Genomic DNA, 24,605 nt, shown 5'->3' with positions numbered 1-24,605 from the left:
ATTCCCCAGTGTTTACGACAACAGGTCTCGCAAAATCCCTGTCCATTATTAAAACGTCAGCTTACCTAAATCTGCAACTCCACCTATGGGCAGCTTATATGCATCGCTAACTCCAATCCTTCGTATATCGCATGCCCAATACCAATCACGATACTTTTTCTCAACCTAAACGAGTCAAGTCTTGGTTTTCAGTTGACGATCTAACCTCAAATTCGGACCTCGGCAAAAAGTCTAGCTGTTTCCACGTCCCCCTCATTTATCATGAAGATCGCCCTCATGAAACCGGGGAAGACTAATTACTCTTCTTTCCATCAAACAATTTCAAAATGGCTTCAAAGTCTTCTACAGTCGGTCCAAAAGCCTTGGTTCTATCGGCCATCACCATAGGCCTTGGTGTTTTTCTCGCGCGCCCTGTTAATCGCGTCACAACCGTTCTCGGCTTCTTCCGCACTCCGTCGTCTACTATCGTCTCCGATGCAGATTTTATAACCATTGACGATACAATTGTCTGTGAGGACGTGCATCTTCACTCTGGGTTGTTGTACACAGCTTGTGAAGACTCGTACGCACCGCGGTTCTCGTGGTTTCCTGGTCTGGGCGTTCTGCATGATCCCCTCACGGCTAGCAAGTCGCGTGGGTCTATCCACATCATAGACCCCAAGACGTTCAAGTCGAAAAGATTGGAGTTTGAGGGCTTTGAGGGACCGTTTATTACGCATGGTATTGATGTTATTGCTGATCCTAAGGATAAGGATAGTGTTTATATTTTTGCTGTGAATCATGTTCCGAACCCTGAGTACCTTCAGCATGTTGTCGATGGGAAGAAGGATGAGTTTGGCGGAAACAAAGCTGCTTCCCAGATTGAGATCTTTCATCATCGCATTGGATATTCGACAGTCAAGTATGTCCGTTCGATCAGCCATTCTTTGATCCAGACTCCAAACGACATTGTTGGTCTGTCGCCGACAAGCTTTTATGTCACCAACGATCATCATTATCGCGAGGGTCTCATGCGACAGGTTGAGGATATGTACTATGGCGCGAAATGGTCAAACACAATTTATATTGAAATCACCGATACCGACACCAAGGACTCAACAGCTGGATTCAGTGCTTCCGTCGCTCTGACCGGCCTGCATAACAATAACGGTCTCGGCCACGGAAGAACTCCCAACGAAATCGCCATCGGCAGTGCAGCCAGCGGAGACATCCACATAACCACCGTCAAGCCCGACCATACCATTCAAGTCCTCGAGACAATCCCCTTCGACACAGCCGTGGACAACCCCTTCTACTACAGCGATCCATATGCAAGTGGAGACAACGACAGCAGCGGTTATGTCTCGGCTGGCCTCTCAAAAGCCTGCGAGCTAGCACACACCATTGGTATTGAGACTGCCACTGAGCCAGTAGTGGTATGGCTCGCTCAGCGAAAGAGTGGAAAGTGGGAGAACAAGCTCCTGTTTGAAGATGATGGAAAGAGAGTGAGATCTGCAGCTACGGCTGTGTTGATTGGAATTGATCCAAAGCTTGAGGGGGGTAAGAAGAAGGGTTGGTTGTTTGTCACTGGGTTCTATTCACAGCATATAGTTGCTGTCAAGGTCGATCTATGATGGCGAACATATTGGGGTGGCGATGTACGATGACCTAGTAGAAATTCTTGGGCTAGCTCTGATAAACCAAATACTCTCTGAAGTCATTATCTGATTTGGAAGTCGGACAATCGTCACGGGTCACGGAAACTTGTCAAAGGCCGACATATACACAAGCGTCATGGCCAAATGCACATTACGTCATCCATAATCTCGTAGAATAGATATAAATCCAAATGCTTAGGATGACCCTGCCAATTCCAAATTTCACAAAATACCAATTAATTTACTATTTTCACAGACATGTCGACAGCTGAAATCATCTCCATCTCCGCAGCCTTGATGGCGTCAGGTGGTATCGCAACCCTGACATTCTTCGACGTCCCCGAGCTTCAATCTCAGCCTGCCTCTCGATCTCTACCCTCTATCCGATGGCTGTTCAGTCGGGGGTCACATGTCTTCCCATCTGCCTCACTGCTATCAACTATCGGCTTTATGTACTCTGCATCTTCTAGCAACTCCCTAAGCACCGGCCCTCTCTACGCTTTCTCAACAAACACTGTCAAAGCCAATACATTCTTAACCGCTGCGGCTCTAGCATTTAGCATCGCGCCATTTACTCAACTCATGATTCCGACAAACTTCGCTCTGATCAAGGAGAATAATAGACTTGGTGGAGCTAGAAGTGAGAAAGCCGCTGAGGAAGACACGTCGCTGGATAGAAGTGCTTGGGAGTCTGTCAAGGGAACCGGTGAAGGTTTTGAGTTTACAGATCTAAGCGGTCCCCAGGAACAGACTGACAGGGAGTCTACGGCAGAGGAAGATGAGAAGATTCGTGGTTTGTTGGAAAGGTTTCGATGGCTGAATCTCGTAAGGGCTGTTCTTATCGGGGGTGGAGGAGTCGTTGGTCTCTATGCTGCTATCAACTAACGACTAGAAGACTGTATTGTATGCTACCTTTCTCGCTTTGTCTCGGCTTCTCCCAGCTTGTCGGGCATTGTGTACTATCATATGTGCACGGTTGACTCATGAAAAGATTGTAAAATCAAGATAAACACTGTCGAACTACCCAGACCTCGTTACCTGGCGTCATATTGAATGACAAAACCTAAAGTTACACCGCCAAAACCATGCTCAAAATATGCACTCAACTATCAACTGGAACGCATCTGCCAGTGTTTTCATGCAACACAATCTCACTTCCCCCAACCGAGTCCCATCACTTAGGCAGAACAGCCTTTCCGGCCGCTCGAGCCGCCTCCAAGGCACCATGCAGACCATACTGAGAGTAAACACCGTTGATTCTCTGTGTTGAGTTGAGGTTCTTGACCACCACGATCTGGAAACAAGTAGCGGAGCCTTGACGGGATCCGATGGTGGAATAAGCCAGGAAAATCTCCCAGATCTGCTCTCAAGTCAGCTATTTCGTTATGAATTAGATTGGTGGAGATACATACTCGGAACCATCGAACGCCATATTTGGCTTTGACCTTTTCGGCGTTTCCAAGCCAGTTCCTGTACCATCGCCAGAGAGTGCCGGAATAATGAATACCGACAGTATCAACACTAACAAAGTTAGTGAATACCTCCAATAGGGTCGAGTAACTTACCTCTTGACCTCGAATCCAGCACTTTCAAGACATCCAACGTAAAAGGCCAAGGGCGTAGACGCATCAGCGCCAGGGAAGATATACTTGTTCAGAAACAAGCCCCAAATAAAATCCTCGTACTGCCACGCCTTTCGGAATCCCGACATCTGCACGTACATCGCCCCATCATCCTCCAGCAAGTCATAGCACTGCCGAAAGAACCCCGTCAGCCGCCTCACGCCGACATGCTCCGCCATCTCAAGCTGTGTGATCTTGTCAAACTTTTGCTCCGGAATATCGCGATAATCACAGCACAATAGTCTACTCTGCTCCTCGCTAACGCCTGCTTTTCTCAAACCGTCGTTTCCCCACTCTACCTGATTTCTTGCGAGAGTCACACCCGTGACGTGCGCGCCGTAGTTCAAGCTTGCGAATTTCGCTAGGGTTCCCCAGCCGCAGCCAATGTCGAGGACGCGGTCGCCGGGCTGGATGTTGATTTTCTGGCAGACGATGGCGAGTTTGTTGTCTTGCATTTCTTCAAGCGTTTCTTCGCGATCGGGGTGTGAGATGATACCGGTGGTGTAGATCATTCGTGGACCGAGGAACCAAGCGTAATGATCATTTCCGCTATCGTAATTGGTGCGGACTTGCTCTTCATCCTGCGAGCGCAAATGAAGGATAACATCGGGGAAGAAAGTGAATAAAATATAGTTAAATGTCTCGCTGGTGAAATTAAACGTCGCCCAATCATGGCGATACTCAAGTACCTCAAGGGCGTCGGCGTTGAGATCGACTTGGCCTGTGAAATAAAGCTCGAAGAATTTACTCATGGGGACTTTATGACGGCCTGTATATCGCGCGCGGAGCTGGTCGGTTTTGAAGGTGAGGTAGAACTCGATCGGTCGGCCGGGAAGATGGACTTTATCGTTGATTCGCGGGCTCAATTTAGACATGAAGGTCCAAATGACGACGAGCACAGGGACCGTGGTGAAGATGGCGAGAAAAAGTGCAAGTTTGAGGCCGCCGCCGAGTTTCCATGATAGCCATTGGGGAACGCCGTAGAGAGCGACGCCGAGGAAGATGTTGGACCATTGTTCGTATCCGGGGCCGTCGGCGGGGAGCGGAGCGTTCTTGATAGCGGGAGACTATTCGCAGCGATTAGCAGATGTGACATGATACAAATGCGACGAGACTTGCGTTGGTCAAAGGAACGCCAGGATTCTTGCCGGTAGAGAGTACGTCAGCGGGCGCTTTGGGAGTTGCGATAAAGTCAATGTCGCTGCTCAAATGAGCACCTCCATTGAGGCCATTCTGCTTCAGGGCCATGGTCACCGACTCTGTCGCCCATAGATGTGTCAAAGGGACAAAGAAAGAGAAAGGTGAGATGGATGAAATGATAAACACGAGATTGAGCGGTCAAAGCAACCCTTTTAATCGCACGGCATACTGAGCTGATACATCAAACCACCTCCAAAAATGATGTGAGGCCCCGCTGCATCCGGGCCTCACAGGCCGTGCATCCCTGCCCAAAAGCGATAGGAGAAGGAGAATGTAACCGAGATGAAGAGGGTTATCATGAAATTGGGACGCGTAATTGGATGCCGCTGCGGCATGCAGTGTATTCTGGTGCCTATCGGGGTTATTCTGTAGCCTAATTTATTGGCGTTTGGGCATGCCACGCTGAGGTGCGGCGCTGCAGTTATCCCTGGTGTGACGTCGGCGGGCGAAAGATGTCCCCGAGACTGCGTGCGCTCTGGGGAGATTCGCACGTGCTTTTCTGCTCGTTTTGGTGAGCAAGTTTTACGCGAGGCTGTGCCACTTTGGCCAAGACGGGGAAATGCGAGAGGGAAACTTGTCATAACGTGGATATGTACGTGCCAAAGAAATGCTCGCTGGTGGTTTGTGCTGTGCTCCCACGAGCAGACAAGAGACAGCGGTTTCAGGGAGGAATGGAGTCTGGCTCTGGCTGGCACGCGGGAGATCGGCGCCAGGCACCGCGATTCTGACACTCTGCGCTAAACTCTAGTTATCTTGAAACTTGAGTCACGAAACATGACCAAAAAAGAAAGCGAATAACATCACCAAATGACGTTTGAGAAGCAAATGAAATGGCCTTGTAAACTTTGGAATATACCGCAAGCCTTTTAGTGTTCAGTAGTTTTAAAGCGATATTTTTCTAGGCACAGGGTGCACGATCCCAGGGAAGGTGATGTTCATTAAGACAAATAATATACGATACAACCGAATAAGATACTGACATTGGGACACTCTGATCTCAACTCTAATTCTTTCAATTAATATTAGATATTTTAACTCATTTTTTGTATTGGCGCTTTTGAGAGTCCATATCGCCCTTTGTCGGCGTGAACTAAAGTTTATCGCCTTTCCAACCAATGATGGAAACCTTCTCACCTTAAGATAGGATTTACAACAGCACAGATGTAATAGGTAGGTTTTCATGGCAACTTCTTTACCTTTTATAGCGTTTTTTTAATTGATCTGGAACACAATATAAAATGCCATGCCTCCCCACCTTTCCCTTTACGACACTCTTCCCTGGCAAGAACCACTACATCCTCCATCTCATCAAAATGGACGCTTCTCACATGACTCCAGCGCAGACAATGTCTTGCACGAACGAGCAACTCGACTACTTATTTAATCATCTCATCTTACCCTCCAAGTTACCAGGGCATGATGATACCATGGCAACAAACGAAGAATTCCTCATCAACTTCGTTATCCAATCCCTCTCACGCTTCCGGGAATTATCGGACGACAATGACGAGACCGTAACAAATCACTGTATCTCCATGCTGAAGAACACGCGGGATGCTCGAGATTCGAACGGCTATCTGGATTCTAGAAGTGTCCAGGCTTCCTTCAAGAGACTTTCAGAGCAGGGTAAGTTTTGCAGCAAACCTTGACCGATCACTACTGACGTATGAACAGCGGACGCTGCCTTAATGTATCATATTACGGAACAAAATGCAGGCCTGATTATTCGAAAATTAGAGACTTCATACTATTTCGAGACATTTGACCTCTCTCCTACCAACAGAGCAGCTATGACGACAAAAGGCCGCCTTATCCGCGAATTCCCCGCCACAGCGACAGAAATCTCCGCCAAAGACTTTAACGATTCCTCCTTCCAAGAGAACTTGGCTAAAACTCTCGTCAAAATGAGTCATCAGGCAGTCGCAGAGATGCAGCCAAAGGTCAGAAAAGCACAGCAGATGCACAATGAGGAACGCGACACAACAGATCCTCGTATCGTCACCGAACTATTGACAAGCTTTCTGCGAGGTGCCGGGTCGCCAGCTGAGATTAAAGCGGTTCAGAAGAGGACGCGTGAAGAAGTTTCGTGGAATAATAGTAAAAGTCCTTGGACGAGATCTCCGATGTGGCTTCTCCTTCGTGTTGGACTTCAGCTCACCATGGTGCGTCATCCACGAGGATCACAGGGGCTTTACAAGCGCTTTATGGTATTTTTGATAGCTCAGGTTCTTAAGACTGCTTGCAACATCATCTGGAGTAAGAACAGCGCGGTCTCAGGCTTGTTGAAGTCTACCGTCGGCATAGCTAGCTGGGTGAGAATGTTCATCCACTGAAGGCGATATCCATAAGGCAGAACAGCCAAAGTCTTGAACTCCCCAAGTGACATGTACTCTGGACACTCAGATTGGCTCGCAATGGCCTGATTGGGTGTTTCTCCGTTCTCACGAACCCAGGTTCGAGCGATAAATCTTTGCAAGGATTGAGCTCTTGTTGGAAGTTTGATGTTGCATCGCTTTGAGATCTCGGTCGTTGGTTTGAAGGTAGAAAGAAAGGTATTCCTGGAGCTATCGTGATACTGAAACCGAAGGCCATTATTAAGGCAGACATCAGCCTCAGTACAAGTTTCGATAGATTTCTGATTGCGGTGTGTCTGAGAGTGCGGTTTAATTTCAGACAGGAGCTGCACTCTATGCCTTTGCGATTCGAACCAGTGACTTAGCGGTTTACAGGTCGTCAAAGGAAAAGACGCACGTGGATATTCTCCAGTGCAAGACGATTCAAATCTCAAGATGTTATCCAACATACTCGACTGACAGATGTGGAATTCGGTTGTCAGATTCTGAAGTACTTAACTGAGAGCGTCTCAAGGGTTCAGGAGAATTGGGAGTCGTACACCTCGCTGTGCTCTTTCACATGCTTGGCCACTCGTCTACTTGCACTTGATGACAACTCCCTGTCATCAAAGCTTCTGGACCTCATCGCAAAATGCCGAGAGATCTCTTACAAGTGGGTGATACACCTGTTGTCTAAGGTCCAGGATATTGAGCATCGCACGCAAAGGGAGGAGTTTCTCGAGGCGGCAGTGCAAATCGCCCTCGTATGCGTTGAGACATTCAATTTGAAGGGTGACTACTTTGAACAGGTATTGGCTGACGAAGAGCAAGCGGCGATACTGTCGGAAATCTCGATCATCATCCATAACAATGCCGACTCTGAACAGCTACAGAAGGATGCGCTGTATGGAATTATGCTCGACCGATACAAAGTCGCAATGCACAGAGCCTTACCTTTTTTGGTGAAGGATATAACCTCCAAAGGAAGTTTATGTCTCGATAAAGCCATTGAGCGACGATGGCCTAACTTTGCGCGAGAGGGCAAGTGGTCCATGATCTCCGATCACTGGGCCACAGAAATTACTGGAAACCTCCAAGTCCATGTCAGCCTTCTCACAGGAGAGTTATTGGTGAACGGAATACCCGTCTCACGACTTCCTCAAAAGTATGAGACTCACCGGGAGTATCAGAAACTCTTCGGAACTGCGAATATGGAAGTCATGCCCAGCAAGCTGCCGGGTATGAGCTTCTGCGCGACCAAGACGTTCCATGGGTATACGGTTCATCTTGGTATGGAGACAAAGAAGGGCGTGGATGACCTTCTTGTACATCTTTCCAGGAATGGCTTCACGTTGGAATTAATACCATCAAAGAAACTCCAAGGTTACTTTCCTGGGGACTTCACCGAAAATCACGCTCATTGGTTTGAGGAGGCGTCTGGAGAGATTGAGTTCTGCCACGTAAATGACCCTTGGCCAAGCACGAATAAGGATAACTGGAATTTACGAAAGGACATTGGCACATGGAAGTTATCACTTGGCAAGAAAAGCGTGCTCGTATGTCCATCGAGTAAGCTTGGGCAGAGGATCTCCAGTATCTTCTTACGACTTCAGCCTGTCTCGGACCTACATCTGGTTCTTCACAAACAAAGCAAGGAGCTTGAGGTCCAGCTACCGAAGCTCCGTCTTGAGTTCACAATTAGGCCGGGGACACCCAACATCAAGTCGCGGCAATTTCGTGATATGGAGGTTGATCAAAACCAAGCCATTGGGACACTCGTCGGCCTTGAGAACAAACTCGCCCTACGAAACTCCCATGATTCTCAAATCAGGTCGGTCATCATACCTGAAGGAACCGTTAGCTGTCAAATGTCTGCTGACTACGGGGTCGAGAACCACGCCGAGATTTCTATTGATCGTGAAATGGCTAGTAGAGTTCAAACTTACAGATTAGACCCTCTTCTTTGCAGGATCATACCCAATGACAAGGTAGAAAGCAAATTGTATCTTGCATACATCCACGCCATAACATCGTACTGCCTCCCGGATCCCTTCCTTCAGCGCACTGGGACCGAAGAGGCTCTCACTATCCTTGGTTCCGCCTCTGTGAGAGCTCCTACAGCATTATCACAAGCGGCGTATACAATGCTGTTGAGGATTGCCCAATTATCGCCGAAGAGATCATTCTATCCTGCTGACCAACGGGAGATGCAGAGGGTCCGGTGGCGGAATGATCTGAGCTACACGATCCAAGATGAAAGATTCGGGAAGGAGGTTCGAAATATCCTTGATAAATATCGCGAAGTTCAGTTCCTCTTTCCAAAGAACCTTATACCAAGCTTGGATCAACACCACTCAATAGATGATTTGGTGGATCGCGCCATTCTTCGGACATCTGGAACTCGAGTCTCTGGCTTCGGTGCAGAAGACTTTACTACAAAACAAGATGTCAGATACGTATCAAGGGAGAAGAGCAAGTCACTCGAAAGGTCTACACGAACTGTAGAGATGGCGTATCGAGTCTACAACAAGTCAGGCACCCTTTCAAGACCGGTATCTGGTAGTCTTGGCCATCGTCTATTCAGTCTCATGAGTGGCGACGAACGTGTCCACACCAAGGAGATCTTGCCGAAAAACAGAATCGATTACGACTCGTCTTGGCTTGAAGGCCCTGAGTCATACTTATCGAGCGTATGGTTTCAGCTTCACAATTCGTACATGAAGTCAGTCACATGGTTCGACAAGTTTGAGCTGATGATGTGGATGGCCACAATGTCATATTCCTCAGGGTACGATCCTCAAGTTGGCCAGGCACTGCTGTTACTCACCCAGTTGCGAACAATGGATAATTGTAAATTAATCGGGGCATCAACATACAACCTAACAGCTGGCTGCCAACTTCGAGACGAGGACCTACGTGCCGCCATAGCACCACATGTAGTCAGCTACGCAAACAGTCCCGATGCTACATCTGCTCGTCGTTTCGATGAGAGAGGTAAGGAGTTTGGGCAAAGGCGAAGAGAAGACTACAGGAAGAGAAGCGCTAAAGCCATTGAAACGTTTGTAAAACACCTGAAACAACAATGGCCTTCGGAAGATCCAAAAGAGCCGGCAGATCCGCACATGGAGTTGGCATCTTATATTAATATGGGGCCTGCAATGGAAAGTGCCCTCGGTAAATGGAAACAGTGGCTGAAGAATCTTCGCCTGAGGAAGCATCTGGATGCAGTAGCGTCTTGTATGAGAGAAGGCGCACCGATCGGGTGCATACAGGTATCACCAACACTCCCAAGGACCTTGATCCCAACCATCAGACCAGTCTCGAGATTTGTGGCTACATCAGATCTTTTCTCTTCATGCGGCGTCTTGCATCACACAACTCCGCCAGCATTAGGTCGACTCCTCGTGAAGTCAGAGAGGGACAGACAGTCTCACAGGCTCAGTGGTATCATTGACAACCTTGATTCCAAGGCCAAGCTTGACTATGAGCGTAGGTATTTGAGAGAGCTGAAGGATAGCCTTTCGAGTCTACACGGCCACGTCGAATCTGAGTTGAAGGAACAACAGCTTCGAAAGCTACCAGGTCTATTGCAAGACCACTTGGGGAGATGCGGGTCTCACCTAACAAAGCTGCAGGAGACTCTGCTATCTTCCCTGTCGACTCCAAGCACGCTCCCACACGCGATGTATACTGTCCTTGAAGAGGCTGGATTCCTCCCTAGGATCTCACCTACTCAACTACTGCAACAGCTCAGACCAGCGCAATGGAAGACCCTTTCCGCTGGATGGAAAGAAAGCCTAATCCACTACGGCATTGCAATCACTTCCCTCCAACGAGCCAAACGTCTAATTCGATTTCAGTCCAGTCACGTCGATTTTATTCGTGAACTCGAAAACGGCGGCCATCAAAGCTGGTGTCCCTTTGACCATCCAGAATGGCTACTACTCGAATGCGAAAGCGAGATCATGATTCGTGATGTTCAGCAGCAGATTGCAGGACAGATGATAAATCCCCCTGAGAACCAAAACTCAGTTATGCAGCTCAACATGGGCGAAGGAAAGTCAACGGTCATCGTGCCCATAGTCGCTACAGCTCTTGGAGACGGGACGAAGCTTGTTCGAGTCATTATCGCGAAACCACAGGCTAAGCAGATGCATCAGATGTTGATTTCCAAGTTATCAGGTCTCCTTGATCGACCTGTGTATTTGCTTCCGTTCTCTCGAGACACGAAGATGAATGTACAAACGGCTGATGCTATCCAGTGTCTCATGAAACGATGTATGAAGGAGGGTGGTGTCTTGATGGTGCAGCCAGAGCATCTACTCTCATTCCAGCTGATGGAGGTAGAATCTCGAATCAGCGGAGACATGCAAGTCGCCGAAGCAATGTCGCAGACAAGGAATTTCTTTGATCGCTCCTCTCGAGATATCGTTGATGAGAGTGATGAGAATTTTAGTGTCAAGTTCGAACTCATTTACACCCTTGGACAGCAAAGGCCCATCGAACATAGCCCTGATAGATGGATTGTCATCCAGGAGGTCATGGGCCTCATGGCTAAGTTTGGTCCAGAGGTCAAGTCCAAGTACCCGCATTCCATCGAATTTGACGCTCGGCAAATTGGAAGATATCCCCGCCTGCGAATCCTACGACCTGACGCCGAAAGCGAGATCTTCAGGTTTGTTACTGAGACGGTATGTGATACTGGTATGGCGGGTTTCTCTATCGCACGCCAGCCTAAACGAATCCGAGATGCAATACAGCGGTATATCTCTCAGCCTGAGCCAACAGCTGCCGACATCAAGGCTGTAGAGACAAGTTCTCTCTGGACCGACATGACAAGCAGAAACATTTTTCTCCTTCGTGGACTCTTCGCAGGCGGAATCCTGTCCTTTGCACTGGGAAGTAAACGGTGGAGGGTGAACTACGGGGTTGATCACAACAGGGAGAAAATGACCAAACTGGCGGTTCCTTTCAGGGCAAAGGATAGCCCAACTCCGCGATCTGAGTTTAGTCAAGCAGATGTGGTGATTATGCTCACTTGCTTGAGCTATTATTACAGCGGTCTCGATGATGAGGCGTTGTTCGCTGCGTTCGAGTTGCTAAGCAGATCGGACAATGCCACTCAGGAGTACCAGGACTGGGTTAAGACTGCACCATCGCTCCCACAAGCCTTTAGGAGCTTGGAAGGAGTTAACTTGAGGGATCGGGTGCAGTGCACTACCGAAATCTTTCCTCACATACGATACTCTAAAGCGGCAGTGGATTACTACCTGTGTCATCTGGTCTTCGCAAAGGAGTCTAAGGAATTCCCTCATAAGCTGTCAGCTTCTGGTTGGGACCTTGGCAAGAAGAAGGATAACCCAACAACGGGATTCAGCGGAACCAACGACTCACGATATGTTCTACCATTGGGTGTGAAGCAGCTCGACCTATCTGAGCAGAAGCATACAAACGCCCTTGTTTTAGAATACCTACTGCAGCCAGAAAATGGAATTTCATTGATGCCCCAACAAGCAAAGGGTACCATTCTCGATAGCAGTCTTCTTTTGCAGATGGTGTTTAGGATGAGCCCTAATACCCGTGTTATTCTCGACGTCGGCGCCCAAATCGTCGACCTTACCAACCAAGAATTCGCTAAGCAGTGGTTAGCCTGCTATCAGGATCACGATTCCACTCAAGCTGTGGTATTCTTCAACGACAACGACGAGATTGTTGTTATTTACCGTTCTGGCAAGATAGAAGACTTCCAGACTTCCCCGTTCTCCCAACAGCTGGATTTATGTCTTGTCTTCCTAGACGAGGCACATACCCGCGGAACGGATCTGAAGCTTCCTGTCAACTATCGTGCTGTAGTCACTCTTGGTGCTGGTCTGACGAAAGATAGGTTGGTTCAAGCTTGTATGCGGATGCGCAAGCTGGGTAAAGGACAGACAGTGGAGTTTTGTATTCCTTGGGAGATCGAGCAAAAAATTGCTCACCTCAAGGGTAAAGGTGCCTCTGGCAGGGAAGCAATTTCTGTCTCTGATGTACTTTTCTGGGCCATCACTGAGACATGTCTTGACCTGAAGAGGGCTATGCCGCTGTGGCTTGCGCAGGGTGTCAGGTTCTCGAAGCAAGAAGTCATCTGGTCCCGCCTCTCTGACAAAGACACCAAACCAGATGAGTTTCTTGAAGATGAAGGGCAAAGTTTGAGGGAGAGGTATCTTCCCCAGAAGGGTTTGTCCGACCTTTCTTCACTGACACAAGGCCTGGATGACTCCGTCGCAGAGGTCTTCAAGTCGCGGTGCGACGAGTTTGGTCTGGGAAGACTACGCACCCGCTCTCTGCAGGAAGAACAAGAACGAGAGCTGGCGCCAGAGACACAGCACGAGCGCCAAATCGAAAAACTTCCTGCTCTGAAACCGGATACCCATAGTGTCAACAGGCTTCTGCAGGAGTGGATAGTAGAAGGCTCGTTCCCAGAGTCATCCACCGCCTTCCGAACTATCATGAAACCCGCATTCCAAAGTCTGAGCAAGACCTCAGCAGCCATTCACTTCGATGTCAAGGAGTTCCCCGAGACAGTATGGGTGACAATGGACTTTGCGCATACTGTCAAAGGTGTGTTTAGTGGCAATAGTTACTCAGACTCTTATCAACGGCCCGTGCAGTGGGTATTGAGTGGGAAGAACGAGGAGGGTGTCTCTCGAATGGTGGTCATAGGTCCATTCGAGGCACAACATTTTCTTCCGCTTATCGAAGATTCGGAGCATGTTACTCTCCACCTATATGCGCCGAGGGTCAACCTTAGTTTTCGACCCTTGGACGATCTCCAACTTTATTCCGTGGGGAAGAAGGTTGTGGAAGGGATACCGAGGGACATCATTACGTTTCTAAATCTCTTCGCTGGGCAGCTTTATCTGTCGTCGTATGAAGACTATAAGCTAGTCTGTGACTTGCTTGGTTTGGCGTGGGATGCCGCGGACGATGGTGCTGGTGGTGGTCGTGGGAGTCGCTGTGGGTTTACAAAGAGCCCTGCGACGTTTCTGAAAGAGCTTTTGGAAAAGGTCAGGCAGGACTGTGGGACTATTGACAAGACCGATATGGGAAAGGTCATTGAAGGGGTGCGCCTGGTTGAAAGTGATTTTGAGAACAGGCATGCTATTTAGTTTCTCTGTATAGTAGGTGACTTATCGCATGTATGATTTAAAAACAATATTTAGACAAATCGAAAAGAAGTAGAAATCAAGATTGGCAGTCAAGCATGTTTCAGAGCCGTCACAGTACACACAATGAGAAATGCAATTGTAAACGCAGAATCATGAACTTATTCCCGCCATCCCAAACATTAGAACATGACCTAAAAGGAAAACGACAGGGCTGAAATAAAGTTCTTCGTTGATAAGGAGTATTGAAACTAAAAGGAAATTAATTACCGGGCTGTTATCCCTTCAAGTGGAGGATTCTATGTTTCGGACCTTACTTTTCTTCCAGGGTTAGTTCATTGGGCTGTAATGAAGTGGCTGGCTGGTTGAATTGACCCCACTCCTGGGCTCATCGCCTCCAAGCTCAGACTGAAATACAGGGAGGGCATTAGGCATAGATCGTTGTTATGGTCCATCTCTCGATTGAACTAACATAGAGACTATAGGCAGGCTTGCAAAATGACAGAGTATACTCAAGATCTACAGCGATTTATCCCATCTACAGCTGAAAGCGCTGGCTTCTTCCTGTCCGCTCATCCACATCACCTGTATCTTCAACAAGCTCCTTGTCCAATTTCTTATTCTGCCTCCAATAAACTCCCATAATCATAGCAGTGATCGGCAAAGCAGCAGCATACAATAAAACAATAGCTAGGAATCCCTTTGTATACTTTGGCGCATCACTCTCACGAAATAGCTGCTTTCCAGCTAATCCACCAGCATTGCTCCCAATGACGACCATAGCCAGTCCAATACTACGCGTCTCAGCAGATCGAGCATTGATACTCAACCAGGCATCGTTCAGCCCCTGAGACAGCGCATTTCCACTACTTAAGAGGGTGAAGAGTGTATATTTGGTCCACCTGCCCTTATCAGTTGATCCAAACAAAGCACTGCCGAATGTAATACTCCAGAGAAAGGCGGCCATGCACCACAGGCCTCGCTGCTTCGTCTTGTCGGAGGCCCAGGCGATGGCGAAGCTGAGGAACACGACGAGGAAGCTGCTGACCGAGTTTAAAAGGTTGGAGTTGATCTTGCTAAAACCCAGGCTTCGGATGATGGTTGGGCCGTAGAGTTGAAGACCGCCCTTGGGAGCGAGCGATACGAGGTTTAGAATAGTGTGGATCCAGATACGATAATTGGTGAGGGCGACGATGACGCCTCGGACGGTGATCTTTGCGTGGGCTTCAGTCTTGGAGATGTCTTCTTGATAGATCCTGTCGTGCATGATTTCGCGCTCACGAGAGTTGAAGAGGTCGAAACAGCCATGAATGGGTTTGGTATGCATTGGAGATCGAGGAAGAAGAAGGATGAAGACCAAGAAGACTAACAGGGTAAAAATGCCCTCGACTTCCTAAGGTTAGCGATATCCATAACGGGGTAATGCAAGAGGAACGAACTGATAAAGAGCCACTGCCAACCAGCCAGGCCAGCTATACCGCCCATCTGCAAAACACCCGCAGCGATCAACGACCCCGTAGCAGTAGCAAAATAATTCCCGAAATAGAAAATCGACGTCCTCAGCGCCAACTCCTTTTCCCTGTAGAACAGCGCAAGCATATACTGCCCACCCGGGATGAACCCAGCCTCGCAGAACCCCAGCAGAAAACGCGTCGCAAAGAACGAATGCACATTCGTAACCCAAGCTTGCGTCAGGGCAATTGTGCCCCAGACGAGTACCTGGCCAGTGAGCCAGATCGGTGCGCCGAGCTTCTGGAGGACGATGTTGGAGGGGATCTCGGCGATGATTATGCCAGCCATCATGAGCTGGTCGCCGAGGTTGACGTCGTCTTTGGTGATGTTTAGATCGGTTGTTAGTGTGTCGGTTAGGGCGTTGCTGATGTTGCTGCGGTCGAGTTGGAGGGCGTAGAAGCCGAGGACGAGGAGAGGTATGAGGATCAGGTCGAGTCTGGTATGTGAGCTTGAGATGTCAGTTGGAAAAAGGAATATCAACCTACTTTCTGACGACTGCCTTCTCTTCATCATCTGTCCAAACAGGCTGCGCAATACTTGATTGCGGCGCATCATCAATATCGTAGTTTTCTTTATCACCGCTGACAGATTCCATTTTGGGAGAGCGATCCAGAGCCATGATGATACCAGGTTCAACGTAGTGTACAACCCAAGCTCTGTATCGAATTGATCGTCCAGTGGTCGACTATCATCCGTCTTTATACCCTTTCATCACCATACCAAGAGTTGTAGCTCACAAACATGATAAGGTATCAAAGACAATCTGGTGCGCACGCCATTGAATTTCAAGATTGCGTATCTTTACCCGTCAGGAGGGTTTGCTAGATAATCTACGGGGGGGATCATCTAGTCATCGGAGGTGAGCGTCGGCGATGAGCGAAAATGTGGGGTTTCGGACGAGTCGCCGATGGCTTCAAGCTGAGCCCTAGAGTATACGTGATTGACGAGGATAATGAGCTCACAGGACAGTTTAAATGAAGTTGAATCAATGGCGAACTCAGGGTCGCCAAATCTAAACATTCCAAAATGTCCAAGCATCCATCAAAACCAAACATCGTGCTCATCCTAGCTGATAATCTCGGCTGGGGTGAGCTCGGCTGCTATGGCGGAGGCATTCTGCGCGGCGCTGCAACACCACGCATCGACAAGCTCGCTACTGAAGGTCTTCTTCTTCACAACTTCAACGTGGAGAGTGACTGTGTTCCCACGCGCTCGGCCCTAATGACAGGGCGTCATCCCATCCGAACCGGCTGCCGACAGTCTGTCCCGGCTGGGTTTCCCCAGGGTCTTACAAACTGGGAACGTACACTGCCTCAATGTCTCAAGCCAGAGGGTTACGCGACGGCTCACCACGGGAAATGGCATCTTGGTGACATTCCTGGTCGGTACCCTTCTGACAGGGGGTTTGACGAGTGGTTTGGGATTCCAAGGACGACTGATGAGAGTCAATTTACGTCGGCTTTGGGATATACACCTGAAGTTGCCGAGTTGCCGTATATCATGAAAGGTGTTGCTGGGCGAGACTCTGAGAACGTTTGTGTGTATGATCTCGAAAAGAGGCGGTTGATCGATGAAATGCTGGTTGGCCAGTCAAAAGATTGGCTGTCACGTCAAGTCGTAGCAGAGAAGCCCTTTTTCTTGTATCATCCACTCGTCCATCTACATTTCCCAACTCTGCCGCATCGCGACTTTGAGGGGAAGACAGGCCAGGGAGAGTTTGCTGACTCCATGGCCGAGATGGATTACCGAGTTGGTCAACTGATCGACCATCTGGATGACCTTGGAGTTCGAGACAACACAGTATTGGTATTTGCCTCTGACAATGGGCCTGAGTTCAGACCCCCATACAGAGGCACTGCTGGTCCGTGGTCCGGGACGTACCATACTGCCATGGAGGGAAGCTTGAGAGTCCCATTCATTATCAGATGGCCTGGAAAAGTCCCAGCTGGAGTTACATCCAACGAAACAATCCACGTCACCGATATCTTCACAAGCATCCTCGAGATAGCTGGCGCAGAAGCACCATCCGATAGACCCATTGATGGTATCAGCCAAGTAGCATTCTTCAAGGATCCCGCTGCTGTCAAGTCCCAGCGTGAGGGCTTCCTGTTCTACATCAAAGATGAGCTGCGCGCTGTCAAGTGGAAGGACTGGAAGCTTCATCTGGTCTGGGAACCAAAGGTCAACCAATCGTCTGGAAGGCTGGAGTCTCCATATCTATTCAATGTGGTGAGAGATCCAAAGGAGGAGACGGATATCTTGGCTTACAACACTTGGGTCATGCAGCCGGTTATGAGATTGAGGGCTGCGTTTGAGAAGAGTTTGAGGAGTGATCCGGCACCGCCTGACCCGCTCAAGGGTCTTTAAGGGTTGGTTTAGATTAAGATAGAAAGCCAAAATCAGTAATTTGAATTGTTTGTATGGAAATGAGTATGCTCATCACTCTTCTTCAGTGACTATCGTTACAATTATGTTTGATCCAATATCCACGGATCCAGAGTGGTCGGCGTTGACATCCATAGCGTCGCTGCCCCATCCAAGTCCAACGAAGGCAATACGTTATGTCCAAAAAGGAAGTCACTTGAAATATCCATCGGTAGCTCCGAGGCCATCTCATCAATGGTAGCCAACATCTCATCGAAGCGGTCACGGTATGAAGCTCCAGGAGGATACCGTTCTGCCATTCCCCACAGAACTGTTGAACACACAGATACCCGACTCTTGAATGCATTCACATCAAATACCGCACCTAGCAGCGTAAGATTCTTGATGCAGTGTATCAAAGCTGCACCGGATTGAAACAGATTTGGCGTCGTTCGCCAATAGAACCTCAACTTTCCCTCTTTGAAGCCTTCTCTGTAAAGCTCGATGCTCGTAGCAGCATACTGTGCGAGATCTTTGAGCTCATCTTCCGAAAGGTGAGGAAAGTGGCGAGATGGTGATAATAGAGAGACAAGAGTCATGTATAAAGCGCCGTCAAAGAAGTTCTGGGGCGCGAGCTTCGATGTTGGATCCAAGGGAGGTACGTTCGCATGCCATTCCACAAGACGATCCTTCATGCCCAACTTCCAAGCTTTGTGATCAAAGAAGCTGCCATTCGCGGGTGTTTTGTAGTTGAGCGTGTGGAAGATTTCGTACTCGAGTTGGCGGAACAGAATGCAGTGGTTTGCCAGTGGACTTGACGACTCGGGTCCGCCTGTGGATGGGAGGGGGGTAAAGATAGCTTCGTCTGGTATTGATCGTGGACGATTGAGTATGACGCAGAGGTTTGTTTCGAGAATGTATGTGGACCAGAAAACTCGGCGTCTCTTATTTACCTCTGCTTCATTCTCATGCGCGTTGTCCACCACGGACAGACGAGTTTCATTGAGAAGGTCAAGGTCAATAGCCAATCGTGTTGCTAGACCAATGAAGTGCCAAGCCGCAGAGAGATTCGAGGCGAAAATGGTATACTGTACAATGAGGAGAAGGTTTTGGAGATGCTCAAGGTCGCCTCTCCAAGTAGCTTGTGGCCGTTCTGTGAGTATTCCAATAGCCGAGGCGAAGAACGAGTCGGATGCAGTCGTGGGAACGGAAGAATCTGTCCTGTTGAGAAGTCTGATGGCGATGGCTAGGACCATACAAAGCTGGAATCTCTGTACTGAGGTGCCCTTGCCGGGGGACGTCTGATCTTGATACAAGAGGGCAATGGTATCGTGAAATGATTTCTGGTTCAAGACAGGAGAGAAGAAATTAGAGTGTTCAAAGTATGTGGCAGTGAGTTGAATAGCGGTATGCTTGGGAGGGAATTTGATGGTATCTGGTACAGTGATGGTATCGAGGAGAGTATGGTAAGCTGAGTTTTCGGGGTGTTGTACGTCATTTTGCCTGGGCACTAGCAGGCGCAGTAAATTCAAATCACTAGAGCTGTGCGCTTCTGATGTTGATTCAGGAACATTCTGGGAAACTCGGCTGGCAACGGACTCAGTATCTATCCTTTGATTTTGAAGAGCAAGCTCAAGCTCAGCCACTCGGTCCTCGAGGTTCTTGATATAACTGAGGACGTATCAGTAAACATGCAATCTCTTTTGAAGGGAGAAACGGAAACACCTTCGAGGTACTGACTGTCCATCAACATCAACGCTTACACACGGCACTCCGGCACGGGCGCACGATGAACATGCTGGGATGCACTGGTCACAGCGCTGTTTTCGGGACTTGCATCGCTGACAGGCCGTCACGTTAGCACGTCGGACACTGCTTCGTTTGCGATTTGAGGGAGCGTCGGTCATTTCTGGCGGTTGATCATGATGAGGAAGTCTTTTGTGGATAATAAATGATAAAAGTCAAGTTCGCCGAAGCTTTCCCCGCGTTGGAGATAAGGAGGACCCGCGATGGCGCCAGCCGCGCTAACCGTTGTTGGACTTGGGGTTGAGATCCTCATCAAGAACGAGATTGCATCAAAGGAGACGACCAGATCCAGTGGAGTGAAAATGTATAGAATATAAGACTCTGCGTACACTACATCTCTTGGGACTCAATCGTCATGAACTCCAGTCAGATAATGTTTAACAAAACAGCTGTTAAATACTCATGTTCTCAGCAGATTTGCCACGCACTGGCAAGGAATCAGCACCATTGAATAAAAACTAGACTTGGAGTGCATGAGCTCTTTATTTGTCTGGCAGCTGCTTGACACTGCAAACCCTTCAGTCTGCTTCACAGTGATATCACGTGATGGCAAACAACATCAAGTTACCAAGCCACTTCAAAACAAACTTACGACGTCGCCTCTTCTCACTTCTCCTTTGCTCTCACAACAAAAGACACATCGCCTGTTTGCTTTCTCAAGACCTTTCATCTTCATTTGTTGTTCGTCATGAAGCGGATCTTCGAACTCACCGGTAGACGCAATATCCCGAGCCGTGCCTCGCTTGATTTGCCTCCTCTCTCCATCCCGAAGAAGCGAGCCCCCAAAATACCCGAGTACGTTGCGCTGCATCTGTTGATGTTGTTTGTCTAACCCTGCCGCAGAAAGCCTTGGCGACTTCTTGATTTCCCCGTCGAGATTCAACTCACTGTCTTGGGCCTACTATCCAAGAATGACTTGGCCTCCTTGTCGCTCGTCAACAAGCATCTTGCCGAAATCGCCCAGCCGATTCTTCACAGGGAAGCTGATCTCAGCTGCCCTCCCATCCGTCTCGAAAACAATTTCACCCCACTGCTCCTCTTCGTACGAACTCTTCTGAACCGGCCGGACCTGGCCCAAGCTGTTCAACATCTGCATTTCGATGGATATGACTTTCCCAGAAGAATCGTTGACGAATATCCTACAACATTCACCGCTTCCCTCACGCGGGAAGACAAGTTGAAGGCACTCACGTTGATTCATGGTTCGCTTCTCAACGACGCAGTCCACTGGAGCAAATGCTTCCTGGCGGGTCAGATTGATTCTATCGTCGCCCTCCTGTTGGCTCTTACCCCCAAGGTCAAGACTATCTATCTCGGCGAGGACTTCTCTGTTGAGACAGACTGCCTCAGACTGCTTCTGGATCCCGAGGGCAAGAGTAGTTCGATATACAGCACCTTGCATAACTTTGAGCATCTGCGTCAAGTCACTGTCAACAACCACGCTGTGAGCTGTTACCACCGACGCCTCAATTTCACCGACGCCTACCAGAGCTTCTTCCATCTTGATAAGCTCGAGAGGCTCTCAATCTCAACCGGCTTTCCCAAAGTTCCACGAGCGCCGTTGGTGAGCACCAAGAAACTGAACAATCTTAAATATCTGGATCTCCAAAGGGGTAGTGTAGCCGAGCTTGGGCAAATTCTCGCCCTCGTGCCTAATCTCACAGACTTGAAATATGCTTTCGCAAGGAATGACAAGTCAAGGGCTCGTTCGAATCCCACCAAGTCACTGGACCTTGGCGCGCTGCGCGAATCTTTGGAAGGCCACAGACTCGGACTCGAAAAGCTGGAGCTCCTCACTATTGACCTGATTACGTACGGAACGCACTCAGTGCGCTGGGCCTTCAAAATCCAGGGTCCTCCTCTCAAACTGTACGACTTTTCTAATCTACGCCTCCTGACTGTCCCATGGATCTTCATTGCTGGCAACTCAATGGCCGCGCACCCTACACCACTGCGATACATCATCCCCGAGTCAGTCGTTCAGCTCAGCTTGACAGACGATCTGCACCAAGAGCGTTGCTGGGGCTGGGCTAGCAAGGACATGCAGGACATGGTCACTAACTACTTGCATGATGTGGACGAATCGAGGACTGCCCTTGCTTCGATGTACTTGGTAGGGCCGTTCATTACAAAAATCTTGACTGATGAACAGTTGTTCTTCACGAGATTGTTCGCTCGCTCTGCGGGTATCGATTTCAGAGCGGTCGAAATGACTATACCCGAGAGGGATGAGTTGCGTGAGAAGAACGAGCGCGCGCGTCGCTATGCGCCATAGTGGGTTGGGCGTGAGCCCCGTGACGAAGACGGTAGAGAATGGGTATCATTGTGAAGACATCGTGACTAATTTTCTCTGTCTTTGCGAGGCTTGAGAATGAATTTGGGGTTAGAAGATTTTTAGCAACCTGCAGGTCCCACGGTTGAAATTGGAGTTTCTTTCACCAAAAAGACTAATTGTTTGCAGAGTACAAGGCTTTCTGTACAGGCAATCTTTGTCGCTATGGGATATTCAGCAATGCGATTTTTTTTGGCAGAGAAAAAGAATTAAAAAAAATTGTATTATTAACGTAAAACTCCGAAACTTGATGTGCATGCCGGGCCATTTCATCACATGTCTCAGAACTACAGATGTCGTCGTCATTCATTCTTGTACTCCTTTCACCTGCCAGGTCGGCATCGTACAAGCTGCAAAGATCTCTCCGGAATTTGATTAACCTCAGCTCTGCCGTCAATACATCCGTAACACTCATTTTAGGTGTCAACAATGGATAAAAGCTCGTGGGAGTCTCGAGCAGCAGCCAAGCGCGCCGCCACCCTAGACAAGATCCCTCCAGAATGGAGATTATCCTCAGAGGACCTCGAACGAGCTCAAAGCCAACGCGACATCACGGGATCTTTTATTGAGCAATTACTTGACGAAGACACAGTTTCTATCACGGCTCTTAAGACTGTTGAGATTTTGAATGCTCTATCGGAACGAGAACTCCCGGCGACAAAGGTCGTGAGGGCATTTTGTCAACGAGCAGCGGTCGCTCATCAAATCGTAAGTTTGGAAATGAAGTTACTCACTCACAAAATTATACAGCTAACACCATCTGCCAGAATAATTGCCTTCATGAAATCTTCTTCGATCAAGCACTCGAACGCGCCCGGTATCTGGACGATTACTTCGCCAAACATGGAAAGACGCTCGGACCACTTCATGGTCTACCTATCAGTCTCAAAGATCAATTCCACGTCAAAGGCGTTGATACAACAATGGGCTACGTTGGATGGATAGACGGTAATCTGGGTATTGACTCTGATGAGTCTCACACGGTAGAAAGCCAGATCGTTAGCGAGCTACTCTCCCTCGGAGCAGTGCTATACTGCAAAACCAGCCTACCCCAAACCCTTCTCTTCGGTGAGACAAAGAACAACATCATCGGCCAGACCCTAAACCCAATAAATCAGAACTTATCTTGCGGTGGGTCCTCAGGTGGTGAAGCAGCGCTCATGGCACTGGGCGGAAGTTCAGTTGGCGTTGGGACAGATATCGGTGGATCGCTGCGAATACCAGCTGGTTTTTGCGGGATCTTTTCGATAAAGCCGACGTCAAACCGACTCAGTTATCGCGATGTTGCGAATACGAATCCAGGACAGGATACATATCGGTCTACGATTGGTTTCATGGGCACGTCGATTGATGCGCTGGAGGTGGTGTTCAAGGCTGTTCTTGGTACGGAGCCTTGGTTGAAAGACCCAGCTGTTATACCGGTTCCGTTTCGAAAAGAGGTAACAGAGTCGTATCGAAGACGTGCGGATGATAAAGGAAATGTCAAGTTTGGTGAGAGACCACTGAAGATGGGCGTACTTTGGTGTGACGGTATGGTTGGATTACATCCACCTGTTCTTCGCGGGATGAAGGTAGTGGTTGAGGCGCTGAAGAAGGCTGGGCACAAGGTACGCACCGACAAGTGAGGCAAAGGCTTACAGCTGATAAATGGTTATTGGAAGGTCATTGACTGGAAACCACCATCGCACGAAACGGCAACAAACATTCACGCAAGTTACTCGTCCCTTAAACCTGTGAATACACTGACAATACGCTACAGGGAGGATTTCTCAGCGCAGACGGAGCGCACGACATCCACCAGCACCTCAAACGATCCGGCGAACCTCTAATCCCAGATTTGCAAGACGGCCTCAATCTAAAAACCCCAAAAGAATTACTCAAATATCAAGATCTTACTATCCAAGGTCTTGAGTACGAGCGGCAGTATTCCGATTACTGGAACGCCACCGCCGACTTAGATGGTATCTTATCAACACCCAGACTTGAACGTCATGCTAACACCTTATAGATCAAAGCGTAGACGCTGTTCTCATGCCTGTAGCGCCTCATGCAGCTGTGATACCTGGAAAGTTCTACCACGGAGGTTAGTAGTGTGAGGCGCTGTTTCATGTGTCGGTGCTAAGATGGTGCAGCGTATACTGATGCGATGAACTTGACGAATTACACGGCTGTTGTTATTCCCACGATCAGAGCAGATAAGAGAGTAGATGTTTTTGATGAAGGGTATGAACCGCTGGGTGAGATGGATAGGAAGAATTGGCAAGCTTGTAAGTTGCACCTCGGAACTACACTGTAATCGATGACCCGAGGCTTAACTAACTCCTGCAGACGACGTAGATTTGTATGACGGAGCTCCAGTAGGCGTCCAAATCGTAGGCCGAAAGTTCGAAGAGGAGAAATGCCTAGCCATAGCTAGAATAGTCCACGCCGTCGTCCAGAGTGCAATCAAGACAGTGTAGTTAGCCTCTACCAAAAAGCGGAAATACACGATTATGGAAATAGAAATGGTTTCATCTGCCGAAGGATACTCGAGCTGGATACCGGTTTTGTACAAGACTGCCAAGAAGCCAACCTCTTTTTGGGGATCAAGTTCATGTTTCAGGGTTGTATTGCATGAACAGCTGAAAAGTGATGGCTTCTTGGCGGGTTTGTCT

The 24,605-nt window shown here is 48.7% G+C and overlaps 8 protein-coding genes across 8 annotated transcripts; 5 read left to right on the top strand and 3 right to left on the bottom strand.

The window, feature by feature from the left end:
• Positions 1–326: 326 nt before the first annotated feature.
• On the top strand, positions 327–2,522 carry FTJAE_6497 (serum paraoxonase arylesterase 2; the record flags this gene model as incomplete). Its single annotated transcript, XM_037353115.1, has 2 exons — positions 327–1,539; positions 1,894–2,522. 2 exons carry the CDS (start codon positions 327–329, stop codon positions 2,520–2,522), a joined length of 1,842 nt encoding a protein of 613 aa, XP_037206408.1.
• Positions 2,523–2,811: 289 nt separating this feature from the next.
• FTJAE_6496 (cyclopropane-fatty-acyl-phospholipid synthase) lies at positions 2,812–4,507 on the bottom strand (the record flags this gene model as incomplete). Its single annotated transcript, XM_037353114.1, has 4 exons — positions 2,812–2,997; positions 3,050–3,158; positions 3,203–4,326; positions 4,394–4,507. 4 exons carry the CDS (start codon positions 4,505–4,507, stop codon positions 2,812–2,814), a joined length of 1,533 nt encoding a protein of 510 aa, XP_037206407.1.
• Positions 4,508–5,772: 1,265 nt separating this feature from the next.
• FTJAE_6495 (uncharacterized protein) lies at positions 5,773–13,940 on the top strand (the record flags this gene model as incomplete). Its single annotated transcript, XM_037353113.1, has 3 exons — positions 5,773–6,085; positions 6,134–6,715; positions 7,189–13,940. 3 exons carry the CDS (start codon positions 5,773–5,775, stop codon positions 13,938–13,940), a joined length of 7,647 nt encoding a protein of 2,548 aa, XP_037206406.1.
• Positions 13,941–14,475: 535 nt separating this feature from the next.
• FTJAE_6494 (nicotinamide mononucleotide permease) lies at positions 14,476–16,068 on the bottom strand (the record flags this gene model as incomplete). The annotated part of the gene is made up of 3 exons (XM_037353112.1): positions 14,476–15,326; positions 15,377–15,885; positions 15,935–16,068. 3 exons carry the CDS (start codon positions 16,066–16,068, stop codon positions 14,476–14,478), a joined length of 1,494 nt encoding a protein of 497 aa, XP_037206405.1.
• A 407-nt stretch (positions 16,069–16,475) lies between these two features.
• On the top strand, positions 16,476–17,816 carry FTJAE_6493 (arylsulfatase A; the record flags this gene model as incomplete). Its single annotated transcript, XM_037353111.1, has 1 exon — positions 16,476–17,816. The coding sequence occupies one exon, from the start codon at positions 16,476–16,478 to the stop codon at positions 17,814–17,816; it is 1,341 nt and encodes a 446-aa protein (XP_037206404.1).
• A 101-nt stretch (positions 17,817–17,917) lies between these two features.
• On the bottom strand, positions 17,918–19,720 carry FTJAE_6492 (positive transcriptional regulator for purine utilization; the record flags this gene model as incomplete). Its single annotated transcript, XM_037353110.1, has 2 exons — positions 17,918–19,484; positions 19,554–19,720. The coding sequence occupies 2 exons, from the start codon at positions 19,718–19,720 to the stop codon at positions 17,918–17,920; spliced, it is 1,734 nt and encodes a 577-aa protein (XP_037206403.1).
• Positions 19,721–20,307: 587 nt separating this feature from the next.
• On the top strand, positions 20,308–21,894 carry FTJAE_6491 (DNA mismatch repair; the record flags this gene model as incomplete). Its single annotated transcript, XM_037353109.1, has 2 exons — positions 20,308–20,414; positions 20,463–21,894. 2 exons carry the CDS (start codon positions 20,308–20,310, stop codon positions 21,892–21,894), a joined length of 1,539 nt encoding a protein of 512 aa, XP_037206402.1.
• Positions 21,895–22,380: 486 nt separating this feature from the next.
• On the top strand, positions 22,381–24,410 carry FTJAE_6490 (general amidase; the record flags this gene model as incomplete). Its single annotated transcript, XM_037353108.1, has 6 exons — positions 22,381–22,659; positions 22,719–23,558; positions 23,711–23,912; positions 23,960–24,034; positions 24,084–24,218; positions 24,280–24,410. The coding sequence occupies 6 exons, from the start codon at positions 22,381–22,383 to the stop codon at positions 24,408–24,410; spliced, it is 1,662 nt and encodes a 553-aa protein (XP_037206401.1).
• Between the last annotated feature and the right edge of the window lie 195 nt (positions 24,411–24,605).

This window comes from Fusarium tjaetaba (genome assembly GCF_013396195.1).
Source record: "Fusarium tjaetaba strain NRRL 66243 chromosome Unknown NRRL66243_c0000126, whole genome shotgun sequence".
Taxonomy (NCBI): domain Eukaryota; kingdom Fungi; phylum Ascomycota; class Sordariomycetes; order Hypocreales; family Nectriaceae; genus Fusarium; species Fusarium tjaetaba.
This window is presented reverse-complemented; position numbering and strand designations above follow the sequence as displayed.